The sequence below is a fragment of the Neodiprion lecontei genome, chromosome 2 (assembly GCF_021901455.1).
Source record: "Neodiprion lecontei isolate iyNeoLeco1 chromosome 2, iyNeoLeco1.1, whole genome shotgun sequence".
Taxonomy (NCBI): domain Eukaryota; kingdom Metazoa; phylum Arthropoda; class Insecta; order Hymenoptera; family Diprionidae; genus Neodiprion; species Neodiprion lecontei.
The window spans coordinates 24,393,400-24,407,678 of record NC_060261.1 but is presented as its reverse complement, the minus strand read 5'-3'; the positions used below and the strand labels follow the sequence as shown (position 1 = coordinate 24,407,678).

At 38.7% G+C, this 14,279-nt stretch overlaps 1 protein-coding gene across 1 annotated transcript; it reads left to right on the top strand.

The window, feature by feature from the left end:
* Positions 1–6,224: 6,224 nt before the first annotated feature.
* Positions 6,225–13,406, top strand: LOC107222615 (aminopeptidase N). The gene is made up of 14 exons (XM_015662047.2): positions 6,225–6,302; positions 6,608–7,082; positions 7,356–7,514; positions 8,276–8,578; positions 8,658–9,001; positions 9,078–9,159; positions 9,236–9,410; positions 9,490–9,682; positions 10,351–10,628; positions 11,250–11,440; positions 11,532–11,699; positions 12,130–12,279; positions 12,776–12,854; positions 13,115–13,406. The coding sequence occupies exons 1-14, from the start codon at positions 6,233–6,235 to the stop codon at positions 13,331–13,333; spliced, it is 2,886 nt and encodes a 961-aa protein (XP_015517533.2). The 5' UTR covers positions 6,225–6,232; the 3' UTR covers positions 13,334–13,406.
* Positions 13,407–14,279: the final 873 nt, after the last annotated feature.

Genomic DNA, 14,279 nt, shown 5'->3' with positions numbered 1-14,279 from the left:
GATCATTTAATTTTGAGTAAAATTGTTGTTTGGATGGTAGCCGTGTGTCCTCGAGCTTCTCCCAACTGTCTATGTATTCGTACGGGAACACTCCTTTTCTGGTCAATAACTGAAATTTATCTGAGCTACGATAAAATTTTCGTGTAATTGATTTCTGATCATCACCGAGATACGTTGCTAATTTCTCAAGACTACAGGGCATGAAACGGTACGAATCTACGAATCTAAACTTTATATCTGTCCCCTCGACATATTTTGTAAAAGAAATGTACTTTTCTTTGTTTACGGGTAGAAGCTCAATTCTGCCCTCGAACGATGTGGCCAGTGCTTTGATCAGAAAATGTGAATCGTAACCCGACAGATTGTGGAATATCACTGGGATAGTATGCGAATTTTGGTAATTTAGATTGCAACCTCGGTGAGCAGCACCACGGTATTTTCCCGTGAAATGGCAGTGATCACGATGTTTCACGTCTGCGAGTGTAAACGGTTTTTCACAAATGTGACACACTGTCGTTGAATAAAATTCGTTGATTTGATTGAAATTGAGCGGTTCCATCGGTACAACAGTTTTGAAATAAACTTCTAACGAATGTGCCAATTCCGCTAACTCATTCACAAACCATTGAACGCAAGTCTCTCCACGATTAATTTTAAATTTTGAAAGCGAATCGTCAAACGCACAATGTAGATAGTAAGCTATACTATACGGAAGATGCTTCTGATAAATTGTTCTTGTACCCATCTTTTTGAGCGTAGGTTCCAGTAAACATTCGAGATCCGCGTAAATACAGAATGGAACGGTTTCTTTGTGCTTGAAATTTTTAAATTTCAGTATTTTTTCCTCCTCTGTGGGTAGAATAACTTTGGTTTTGTTTAAATTCATTCAATCTACATTGTGCTTTGTTAAACACTCTTGAGAATGAAAGTAAGTCAAACATCTATCGCACAACCAAGTACGACCATTACGTTTAGAAATTTGAGAACTTGTTAATCGAGACAGATTTCGAATACAAGTAAAATGAAAGATTCTTTTTTTTTTTATAATTTTCCATACCTACATCATCGCCGTCATCGTCAGTGATTTCAGTTTCTATCACCAAAAGATGAATCACAGGTTTATCAGACTCATTCTGACTCAGGTGAATCGGTACTATTTCACTTTTTTTCCGATCACCTTGGTCTATACCATAGACGTTAATTGAAAGGCCGTTAAGCTTCTCAAATTTTGAAATGGTGTTTTTGTCTAGAGACATAGGAAACTTTATACCATCATACCGTAGCACTGAGCTGAAATGCGGGTACGAGCTGGTCGCGTTAGGATGGTTGTTGTCGGCTGGGAACAGAGCTGCGGTGACCGACCAAAGAAAGCAGTAAGAGTCGTTGTTTCTGATGTTTACTACAGCCTTCTTATCACTGATATGCTTAGGTAACGGGGTGTATGTGAAGACACCGCCTCGTAGTGGTACGTACTTGTTGATATTCACAGTCAAATTGATTATTTCAGTCAGCGACCAGCCTGAATCCTTTTCCTGGAAATCTTCCACCTTTTTCAACAAACGCTCCGTCGCGTTTTCGATGAACCATTCGTTGATATCCGTTGTCTGGAGGATGATTTCATTTCTCGTATTAAAAAATTTGATCTCTTCCACCGTGCGATCATCTTTTCTAACTTCAAATTTACAAGCCAGGATAACGTTGGCTTTCAAACTCCTGTCTTTCTTCAGAGCGTTTTTTAGTCTCGTCACAGCTAGTACCTTTGCGTCTTCTAGAAATCTCTCCAAATCTTTATGCTTCAAATTGACGATGGATCCAGTTCGAATTCTCCTCTCGAAAGCTGATTCCAAATCTTCCCATCGTACTCGATCGCTTCTTCGTCGGTTTCGTAATCCGTCACCCACTTTTTGAAATTGTTGAAATTTGACTGTCAACGATTTCAGAATTCCAATTGTAGTCAAAATTCTTGTCTTCTCCCCGATCGTTGAGGCGTTGTTGCGTAAGATTTTATTCAAAAGCCTGATATTTTGGGTTCCGAATCGAATCCATTTTGCAATTTCTGCCGGCGACGATTTTTCCGATAAAATCTTGAACGCCGTTTCCATAATATCGATCAATCTCAAACACTTCGCGGATTCCATCTTGAGCTTTTTCCTCACGTATACTTGACAAGTTGTGACTTAATGATCGTTTGCAGTGATGAGCGTCCTTTTTATAGGGCAACTGTACGTATGTTAGTGTATGCGCGCGCACTTTTTGGCATTCTTAGAGCGATAGTAACCCAACACCGCAGATCCATTGCTTTGAATGTACCGCGGCTATCGGTCGACTTTGGATATCAAACCGACATCCGAGTAAGTGAAAAACAATTCTCGGAATCGTTCGACGAAAACAATACTCGGAATCGTCCGACGAGTTTCGACTCGACAGCGAGCGGCATGCGGTCAAAGGATTTCGGTGTGACGTTGAATTTGAGATAAACAATTCTCAGAATCGTCCGACGAAAACAATACTCGGAATCGTCCGACGGTGAGCGGCATGCGGTCAAAGGATTTCGGTGTGACGTTGAATTTGAGATAAACAATTCTCGGAATCGTCCGACGAAAACAATACTCGGAATCGTCCGACGGTGAGCGGCATGCGGTCAAAGGATTTCGGTGTGACGTTGAATTTGAGATAAACAATTCTCGGAATCGTCCGGCGAAAACAATACTCGGAATCGTCCGACGGTGAGCGGCATGCCGTCAAAAGATTTCGGTGTGACGTTGAATTTGAGATAAACAATTCTCAGAATCGTCCGACGAAAACAATACTCGGAATCGTCCGACGGTGAGCGGCATGCGGTCAAAGGATTTCGGTGTGACGTTGAATTTGAGATAAACAATTCTCGGAATCGTCCGACGAAAACAATACTCGGAATCGTCCGACGAGTTTCGACTCGACAGCGAGCGGCATGCGGTCAAAGGATTTCGGTGTGACGTTGAATTTGAGATAAACAATTCTCAGAATCGTCCGACGAAAACAATACTCGGAATCGTCCGACGGTGAGCGGCATGCGGTCAAAGGATTTCGGCGCGACGTTGAATTTGAGACAAACAATTCACGGAACTATTAATTTTGGAATGTCGCGTGGTTGATAACGTGTGAAAGGAATGTGGGGTGGTTGATGTTACACATCAGCAGTCCTATCGTGGGAAAAGAATGCGGGACGGTAAAAAAGTTCTCGCACCCCGCTGCGCCCTCTACCGTCAGCAGGCGAGCACTACAGACTTTGACCTTCGGTACGGCAGACTGTGACGTCATCGCGAAAAAGGGTTTGCGTCTGGGGTGCGCGGAGCGGAAAAGGGTTTGAGTCTGAGCTGCGCGGAGCGACTCGGTGCGCTGCGCGGAGCGGCTCGGTCGGTAAGTGTCGGTAACCGGAATCTGCGTGTAGAACTCTCATAGCCATACTACTATTGGTGTTGCTGTAAACACACTCCACATTGAATCTACGTAAAACACGACCACTTGACTGACAAGAAAAGCATCCCAGGTCGATCTCTTCGATTTGATTTTTTGTGTGATGTGTTATAGTAGATTAAAAACTAAGCGACACATATTGCTTTTATCTGCCATTGATTACTTTAAGGAGGTGAAACCACCCTCCAACGTAAGACATGTCAAAGAGGCATTTAGTAATTTCATCCACAAGATCATAATATCTTCCAACCAATCCAACTAGAAAAGTTTTCTCAGAACAAAAATGAAAAATATAATTTTCTAAATGAAATTATAAAAAAACTCCCAAATTGCCCTTGACGAGCCTTAACTTAGTAGGTGGTTTCACCCCTATAAATTGTTTAATGGCAGATAAAGAAAATTACGTGTCGCTTAGTTTTTAGTTTACTATAACACATTATAAAGGAACTCAAATCATTGAGATCAACCTGAGATATCTTCCTTGTGGGACAAACCCTCAACATAAGAGGATCTTACATGAGGCTTGAAAGGCAGTAAAACATCTTGGCTACATAAAACAATACCAGATTCAATTGTTGGCCTTTTCATCAAACACGCTACCGTAGACTCATTCGTTAATCAATTGAGGTGGATAATTATTTGATGGTAAGACTTCCTTTATGAAGCTTGTGTTCTTATCATGCAATCTCCCATTCGCCAATAGGATCCCCCTGCCCACTAACAATAAGTTATAGATGTTCGCTGTCTTTTGTTTCATTGAATGGTGAGAATCAAAATTCATGTGTCTCCGAGATCAATTTGGTGTTTTTTTACCAATCTATTACTATCACACCATTATGCCTTATTACATGTACATCGAGAAAACTAATTTTCCTTTCAACTTCTAATTCCAAGGTAAACTGCAATCTGTCATGATAGCTGTTCAAGGTGGAAAGAACAACACGCAGACACAACATGCATTATCCAAGAAGTTCGAGAACCCTCCGTTACATTACTCAGTACGTACAGGTTATCTATAACTGTTTTTCATTTTGGTTATAAAACAGTAACTAATGTCATCTTGACTATCATAAGCTTATCTGTTTGGTGTCAGTAAACTCAGTTCACTGTGTATATCTGATATAAACACATACTTATATTTATATGCCTATCACTTCAATTCAACAATGAATATTGTACGTTTCCAAGACTTTTCCGTGATGCTAAAGCAATTCAAACTTGCGACAAATTGACAATGATGAAACTACAGTAATAAATCTTTCACCCAAGATTTTCAGTCTTACTGTTAGCCAAGAAACAGAACAAATTAAATCAGTTACGTACAAATTATTTCTCCTGTCTTGTAAACTGGACAATCAATTCTCAATCCGATCCCTTATTGAGACCGAACTGTTACAACTGAATTTCAATGTGCTTCTTGATTACTTGCACAAAAATCATCGCCACAATCTGCTGAATTAGTGTTTGACTTCCGTGTAATAAGTTTTTCTTTTCATTGACCTTACACATTTATTGCAATTCATTTAATCTACAGAACGTGTAAATAGAGAGATACTGTATCACATAAGCAAACGAGAATATTTGCAGAATGTAAGCAACGTCAAGCTACGTACAGATGGGGCTATTCCTCGGAATTCATCAATACCAATGAACATTTACCAATTATTAGTAAAATGGCCACTCATGCAAAATTAAAACTACGTCAAACGTTTGATAGTAAAGCATCTAAGGAGCTCGTACTTTTTTGGCAATGAAAGGAATCTTGTGTTGTTCGGCGATAGACTAACAAGAAAGGTGTTCCAGGTCGATCTCTCGGATTTGATTTCTTTTGTAATATGTTATAGTAGACTGTAAACTAAGCGACACGTATTTGTTTTTTTTTTTTTTTTTTCATCTGCTATTCAACATTTTAAGGGGGTAAAACCACTCTCCAAAGTAAGGTACGTCAAGACACTTTGACGAAGAAATGATAAAAAAACAAAATTCACCGGGGCTTGATTACGAGACGCAAAAACTCAAAGTCATAACGCTAGCCGCTGCGCCACCGATCCGCTTGAAAGTGGCGCGGGCGAGCAGATTGATGAAGTGGCGTCGAAACTTTAACCGTTATTTTCTCGAAAACGGTCGAGTGTTTACTGATAAGCCGAAATACATGTTCGTTTATTTTTATACTTCTTTCATTCTGCGAAGTCTTGTCCAAATCCGTCGGTTACAGTTGGCGGCTTCTCCTCGTTAGTCTACTTATAACATATTACAAAAGAAATCAAATCAAAGAAATCGATCTGTGATACCTTCCATGTAAGTTAGAAATTAAGTTTCTGACTTCTTGTTGTTTATTCACCCTTTCATGTATTTGAGTTCTATCTTATTTTATTTAATAAATCTACTATCATCCACTAGCTTGCTCGGGCTTTTCCCCCTACGTTGTGGAGGTTCGTAAACCTTACGCCTAAGCAAGTTATTGTTTGTCGTTAGTTTCTTTTATTTAAGAAAACCCGATTGCCCATTCCTTCCCGAATTGCCCTATTTTATAGTCCAACAATTTTCACCTGTAAAGTGACGTATGTACTTTCGTCTTTGCGCCTGAATTTATGGCATATGCCACCCACACAAATTAATTAGTAAAGAGAAATCAAGGATCGCTTATTTTCAGAGATCTGAGCCAGTGTAATAGTTTATATCTAAAGATCAATGATAAGATATTATGGTATTGGTGGGACAAACAGCACGGCGATATAATATGAGCGATCCCAGTTATCGATGCTTCTTGCGACGGATGATGCAGAGCAACAGAGAGACCATCATGATTGAGTCAGGATATCGACTGTTCATTTGCATATTGTCAGGTATGTAGAAACTGTGTTGAAATTATTTAAAAATACTCCACACATCGCCCGCAATTTACTAAATGAAAGATCCTAGTGCCGAAATAAAGTTTAACAATTCCAAAGTTTCTGTCTCGGACAGCTTTCGAAAAACTGTCAAAAATTCGAAGTACTCTACATACATAAAAAACCGGTTTTTAGTTGATATGGGAAAAAACGGCAGTCACTGAAAATCGCATAAAATCCAGTCATTGCGTATTCGTCAAATTAACTCTTGATCATATGCAGTTTTTACGCCGAATTGATTAATTGAACTTGTTTCGCAGGGTTGGTCCTGTTGGAAGCTAGTCCTTTACTTCCACCAGAGAAAGACTTAGTGCTACATACCGGTGACGGAAACATAGAACTTTCCAAAGCTGACAGCGATTACCGACTACCGAACACATCGAGGCCTCTTCATTACGTCATCAAGTTGAATCCTCATCTTGTGGAGAACAACTTCACTTTTACCGGGGAGACAACAATCACCTTGGAAGTTCTGCAAGCCACGAATACAATTACGATCCACTCTAAAGAACAGACAATATCTGAAAGCAGGACCCTCCTATCAAATTATGCCAACACTACGAACTACACCGTTACACACTCGTACGATACTGAAAGAGACTTTTTGACGTTAACCACGTCAGTCACACTGATAGCCGGAAACTATTCGCTCTCTTTGTATTATACGGGAGATTTGAGAGATGATATGATCGGCTTCTACAAAAGTTCGTACAGTAATAGTACAGGAGACACAATGTAAGTCGATGATACCACGGTGAAACACACCTGCAAGTAGTTGAATAGAAAAGTCACACTCCATATTAAAAGAGATCAAGTAGCTATATTAATTTGTGAATTGATCAAACTCACAAATTTCTAGATCGAAATTGATATAATATGTGCCACGTGCTCACTTATCAGAAGCATCATCTGGCCATGAGAATAAAAATACCAAATACTTTTGCTTTTTTTACGAGGGATGTGATTAAAGATATCTGACTGAAAAGACTGTTGATATTTATTTTCAAGATGGATAGCAACTAGCAAATTCGAACCGGGTTTCGCTCGCTACGCTTTTCCCTGTTACGACGAACCGGCTCTGAAGGCAACTGTGGACATTTGGCTGAAACGGGAATCGTCGCAGCATTGCTTGGCAAACACGCCGATACTAACCGAGTATGAGGACAGGTAAGTTTTATGCCTTATTCAAATGTCAGTGGTGTATACTTATCATAAAATTCACCTGTAACATTACGAATGTTTGATGAATCAGTGCATTCCTTTAGTTTTGAAAATTTATTATCATTTTACAATACTCAGTCTTATTTATTGCGATTATTCTCTATTCACTTACAACGAAAGATTTATTTGTGTATGTTGTGTGTCAGGAGAAAAAATTGCGTCTCCTTGAATTGAAGTATCTACAAGTTAACTAACATTGTGATGAAATGCCAGGCACCAATAAATCAGCTGATAGATCTAATCGGATTAATGGCGGCTTACTGACCAACTTAGAAGTCGATTCTATCGTTTTAATCATGTATTTATTAAGCAGAAATCTCTTTCATCATCGTATATACGCAGTCAGGCTGACTAAGGCTGATTTATTATCTAGATAATGATGCGTACAAAATTTGATTCTATATCACTCATCACCTTCAATAAGCTTTACATTTACCAAGAGTGGATTAGTCTGAAGTATGCATGAAGTATATTGACGCGGAATGCCCCATACATGTGCATACATACATGTGACAGTTTACGACGCTTAAATATGTTTTTTGTCATGACTAAAGAACCATTCTCATGAATGGGATAGAAAAAAGTAGCGCTGAAACACATGACACATCTTAAAATCTTTCATTTATAAACGAAAAACCCGAGTGAATATTCAAACATGAATTTGAGTGTGCTGTAATATTGGGTAGTAAATAATCCGCAATTTTCAGCGATGACGGAAAGACGTGGACCGTTTTTGAAACTACACCATTGATTTCCACCTATCTAGTCGCTTTCATAGCTTCTGATTTTGCGGGTATAACAACAGATGACAACACGTTCGGGGTGTGGGCGAGATCTTCGGCAATTGCTACCGCGCAGTATGCCTTTGACTTTGGCATTGAATCATTAGAATCCTTGGAAAATTATACAGGTATCGCTTACTACAATTATGCGTTGGACAAAATGGATCAAATCGCCATACCAGACTTTTCTTCCGGAGCGATGGAGAACTGGGGTCTTGTTACGTATAGGTAAATCTTTTGTAACATTATTCCATGAAGCAGGAACATCTGGACTTCTGTATCAATTTTTTTACAACACTATCTTAAGGGAGAGATATTTACTGTACGAAGACGGAGTCTCCACAACTTCCGACAAACAGAACATAGCCACGGTTATCAGTCACGAGTTCACTCACCAGTGGTTTGGAAATTTAGTCAGCCCTTACTGGTGGACATATCTCTGGTTAAACGAAGGCTTCGCAACATACTTCGAATATTTCATAACTGCCGAAATCGAAACTGATTGGCGACTCGAAGAGCAGTTCGTTGTCGCAGAAATTCACGCCGATGCTTTCGCTGCCGATGGTTTGGGAACTTCTCATGCGATGAACGCTGATGTTGAGACTATCTCAGAAATTCGAGCCATCTTTGACTCAATTTCTTACGGCAAAGGTTGGCTCCTAAGCTCCTTTCTTCCAAGCTCAGTACCATTCTTCATATTTCACTGACACAAATGATTCTGTTGCAGCTGGTAGTGTGATACGAATGATGGAGCACATGATCACGAATTCTGTTTTCAAAGCTGGCCTAACAAATTATCTTAATACCAAGTAAGCACCGTCATGTTTTTTCCACCGATGCAGGATTTTGTTAGTATCATACTCACGAATACCTTGATCATTCAAGTGCATTCGACTACGGCACGTCCGACCGACTATGGGAAGCTATACAGGAAGCTGTTGATGCGAATGGTCAGTCGTTGAACGTTAAAGAGGTGATGGACACGTGGGTAACCCAAGCTGGATTCCCCGTCGTCACAGTAACTCGCGATTACGATGAAAATACTGCGGTCTTAGGCCAAGTGAGATGATGCACAGAACGTAATATCTATTTAGACATCGCGAGAACTCTAGTTTACAACAAGGTTTCATGTCTTTCAGGAGAGATTTTTCTTGAGAGACAAAAGCTTATATGATTCTGCGGTCTATTGGTGGGTACCGATCAACTGGGCAACCGCGTCTGACCCTGATTACTCCGTCACCACACCCACCACTTGGATTCCTGGTAATGAAAGCATCACCATCCAGTCCCCATCTAACAGTGATTGGATTCTCCTGAACAAACAACAAACAGGTAGGCTGTACATGAAAATACTGTATTTGCATGTCAAAGTTCCAGATTAAGAACTCTGAGTTCATCATTGCACTTAGTGAACATTGAATTATAGATTCATCCTAACTCGGAATGACATCTCAAAATAATGCATTAACGATCAAAACCTACATTTCGTGAATTGACACTCAGGACCGTACTAATACAATGATGATTAATTAAACTTGAAAAGAAAATCGAATTGTACGTATCTCTACTGAGTAAAAAACACCTCAAGTAAATTTAAGAATAACTACGACGACCAATATGAATAATAAGCTGTACGTGATTGCTCCTAATCTAACAAGTAAGGTATCCCAGGTCAATTCGATTCGAGAGTGGTTTCACCCGTTTAAAATCCTTAATGGCAGATAAAAAAAAAACACGTGTCGCTTAGTTATTAGTCTACTATAACATATTACAGAAGCAATTAAATCGAAAAGAGCCACCTAGGATATCTTCCTCGTAAGTTTGATCAAAAGCCAGTACACATAAACATTCCAATGCAAGTTTGACGAGGTAGAAGCCGAATTTGATTTTATAACTATACATCAATAAATGCAATTTATTGAGGTTTTGATTAAACAATAGTTCTGTTTATGAATGTCCACATGTGTACAATTGAACTTGAGTAAACTGTTGTCATACAGGATTTTATCGCGTCAACTATGACACAACAAATTGGGATCTACTCAACTCATTTCTCAGCAGCGCAAACTATACGCAAATATCACCGATCAATCGGGCCCAATTAATCGATGATGCTCTTAATCTGGCAAGGGGCGGTTACTTGGACTACGCAACAGCTTTGAACGTGACGAAGTATTTGGCCCAAGAAACGGACTACATTCCTTGGTACTCCGCACTCACAGGATTCACTTATATCAACAGACTCTTGGCGCAAACTGATTCCTACGATAATTTTAAAGTAAGCAACATTGAAAACCGCCATTTTTTCTTCATTGCAATTATTATTATTGCTTATTAATTATTACTTTCTAGTTGGAGCGTCAATTTTTCATCAATGTCGTATCAATGGATGTGGTTTGAGTAGATATTCTGGCAGCCATATTTATTACTATAAAGTAGAGTTCTACTGCAATCAGTCAGATTAATCTGATCAGTTTTGAAATTTATCATTATAAGCAATCGACAGCGTGAAATGACGTTCTTTAGGATGAATACAAAAGCTCTTTACAACACTGCCCCGTTTTATCTGAGGTGACTGTCAAATATTAAAAAAACTCATAACTGTCGGTCTTATTGATTAATTTGGATTAAGTATTACTCAACTACTATCGTCGAATATCAACCTCGCGCATACTTTTATGAGTTCTTCACGAACTCATTCGTGGTATCTAGGACATTGATGAAATATAAGCTCAGTCGTAATTATCGCGTTCATCTAGTCTAGATTTGAAATATTCTCTCGCTGTTAATCTCCCGTCGCATCTAGATATCATGCAAACATTAAACAAAGTAAAAGTAATTTTCGCTCACTCCGCGACTGTTGATAACAGATGAAATTATCACATATCTTCACTTACAGACATACCTCACAAGTCTCTTGGCAAATGCCCTTGAGACGTTCGGATACGAGGAATTGGATGCTGATGAGCACGTACACAAGTTCCTCCGAAACAACGTCTTGACTTGGTCCTGTCGACTGGAATTAGATGCTTGCGTGGAGTTTGCAAAGGAAAAACTTTTGAGCTGGCTAGTCGACAACGATGAAACAGCGTGAGTTTCAGTGCAGGCCCAAAATGTCGCAAATTGCAAAACAAAAAAGGTCACAGACATTATAAATGCCATATATTTATCTTTGATTCAGGATCACGCCGAACCTGAAAAGCGTTGTTTACTGCACAGGAATTCGTAATGCAAACTCAACGATATGGAATTTAATGTGGAACAAGTACCTAGCAACTGATCTTTCCTCTGAACAAATTCGCATACTCCGAGGACTCGGGTGTTCAGAAGATACGGATATACTTAACAAGTAATCGACGTAAAATACTCAGATAACAATATCCGTGCAAATTTTGAAGCAAAAAGACAGTTATGATGGCAAAGTATTGCTAGCAATATTAGAACAAGGTATGTTCTCAATTGCTGTCAAAATCTAAGCGAATCATTCCAAGTAAAAGTTGTCAGCTACATATATATCTGCTGGATGCAAATCTTGCTATACATAAGTCTAACAAAAAATTATTGCTGTAAATTTCCTGCACAAAAATTACCCCGCGAAAATTTTCGGTAAAACGCAAAAGAAAAAACCGCGGCAAGCAAAGCGCACTCTTTGCACAGACACGCTTCGTTATCTGGGTATGGATTAAACGTTCATTAGAATGTACAGATTAATTTTTTCAATTAATGCCGAAACGCTCTCTCACGTTCCGATTCCGTTACAAGCAATTTGAACGTTTTAGCTACATGGCCCTTGCGACAACATCTGGATCTGGCATCCGATCACAGGATTCGTCAACAGCCTTCCAATCGGTGTATACCTATGGTTCTGCTAACAACATTGAGCCAGCGTTGGATTACATCATCAATAATTTAGAAGCTATTATTGAATAGTCAGTGTTAATAATCGAACATCATGATCTTCGTACATCTTAAAGGAAAGTATCCCAGGTCGATCTTTTCGATTTAATTTCTTTTATAATATGTTATAGTAGACTAGAAACTAAACGATACGCATTTTTTTATATGCCATTAAACACCTTAAGGGGGCGAAACCACCCTTCAAAGTAAGGCATGTGCAGGGGTGATTTGAGCGTTTTTTTCTTTATCTAGAAAATTACATTTTTAATTTTTATTTCCAGTTGGATTGGTTAAAAAATATTATGTTCTTGTGGATGAACTACCAAATCACTCGTTGATATGTCTTACCTTGGAAGGTGGCTTCACCCCCTTAAAGTGTTTAAGGGCAGATAAAAAAAAAAAACGTATCGTGTAGTTTTTAATCTACTTTAACGTATTACAAAAGAAATCAAATCGAAGTGATCGACCTGGGATACCGTCCTTCTTAGAATCTTCTAAGTAAGCTAAACGAATTTTTTTTATATATAGCTACGGTGGCACCTCGACGGTCACTACCTTACTCTCCGGGATTGGTCTCCGAATAACTACAAGTGCACAGCTTGAAAAGGTAATGTCTCGTCGATATTTCATCGATAAGAATTAAGGTCGTGTTTGGAAAATTGAACCCAGATATCTGGCAATGAGTAATGCCACTCGTGCATATAGTCAAAGCGTACAGAATTCACCGGGAGTTGATACATAACATGAACCGCGAAAACTAGTAGCACCAAAGCCGATAGTCTGCCACGGAAAATCAGCAAGATTTAATGATTAGAGCGGCTTGATAGCGCTGCAGGAAATTACTTACTTATCTATTCGTAATTTCAGCTGGAAAATTTTGCCACTGCCCAATCTACTCTTTTGGGAACTGCGGCGAGTACCGGAATTTCGAACGCCCAGAATAATTTAGCCTGGATCGAATCGTACGAAGCAACGATCAGCAGCTGGCTAGAAGAAGCTGTTGCTGATTCAAGTTCGTCTAATGTTGGAATTAGTAGCGCACTGTTGACACTATGCCTTGTTTGTTTATTGAATTTTTATCAGTAGTGAAAAAGGAGTTTAAAACGATATTTTTAAGTTTACCTTGTATAGTTAAATAAAAATTTAGGATTATACGTAATATCTGAACGTTGCCTTTCAAGAACTTTATTAAATAGACTGACGCGGGAATAGTCGCCCCATTTATTCCCAACAACCATTGACTGGTTTAAACTCATTTTCTGAATGGCAGTCATATTATATATTATGTTTCGCTACAGTAATAACACTTAAGAAATATATTGCAAATAATTTATATCAGTAGACTGACAATGAGTAAACTTCAATGGTGTGCAAAGAACCTCCCAAAACAGGGGCATTTTTTGCCCATTTTGGAGTCCACGCGAATTTTTCCGAAACAACAGCCAAATGATACCTTACGATACCCTAATACTCAGAAACAAATCTTATCCTAACTTTACGAATGCTTCCGTAGATACGGGGCAGCAAAGTTGTCAAATGTCGATATATTTAGTAGAACAGCCCAACAGATGAAAAAAAAAAATCAAATTTGGAGGAGCAAACATATATTCCCATGTATTTGTCGACGCCAAACCAGAATCTGATGTCAAAAATACCCGTAATAAATACCCCTAAATAATTAAGTAAAGTCAAAAAACGGGTATTTTTGACATCAGATTTGGATTCAACGTCAAAAAATACATGAGAATATCATGATCGCTGTTGCCAATCTGGAATTCTTTAATTCTTACTTCAACTTTGTAAAACCGCGTTGAAATTCGCAGGAAAGTAATATTCTATTACAAAAATTATGAAAATCTACGACGTTTTACGAAAAATAATTAAAATTACATAGTGGAAAGAGATTTGTTTTTTTTGGGAAAACTTCTTAGAGTATTAACGAGTATTAACGAAAAATTATGAATATCTGCGACTTTTTATGAAAGATAACTTCATTTTTTGGACACAATCATTACTAATTTTTTTTTTTTGC

Excerpts from the sequence above, each read along its gene's own strand:
- LOC107222615 (XM_015662047.2), top strand. The coding sequence starts at position 6,233 with ATGATGCAGAGCAACAGAGAGACCATCATGATTGAGTCAGGATATCGA. Across the intron at positions 7,083-7,355 it reads AATAGTACAGGAGACACAAT|ATGGATAGCAACTAGCAAAT; the intron begins GTAAGTCGATGA and ends TTTATTTTCAAG. Across the intron at positions 12,280-12,775 it reads TTAGAAGCTATTATTGAATA|CTACGGTGGCACCTCGACGG; the intron begins GTCAGTGTTAAT and ends TTTTATATATAG.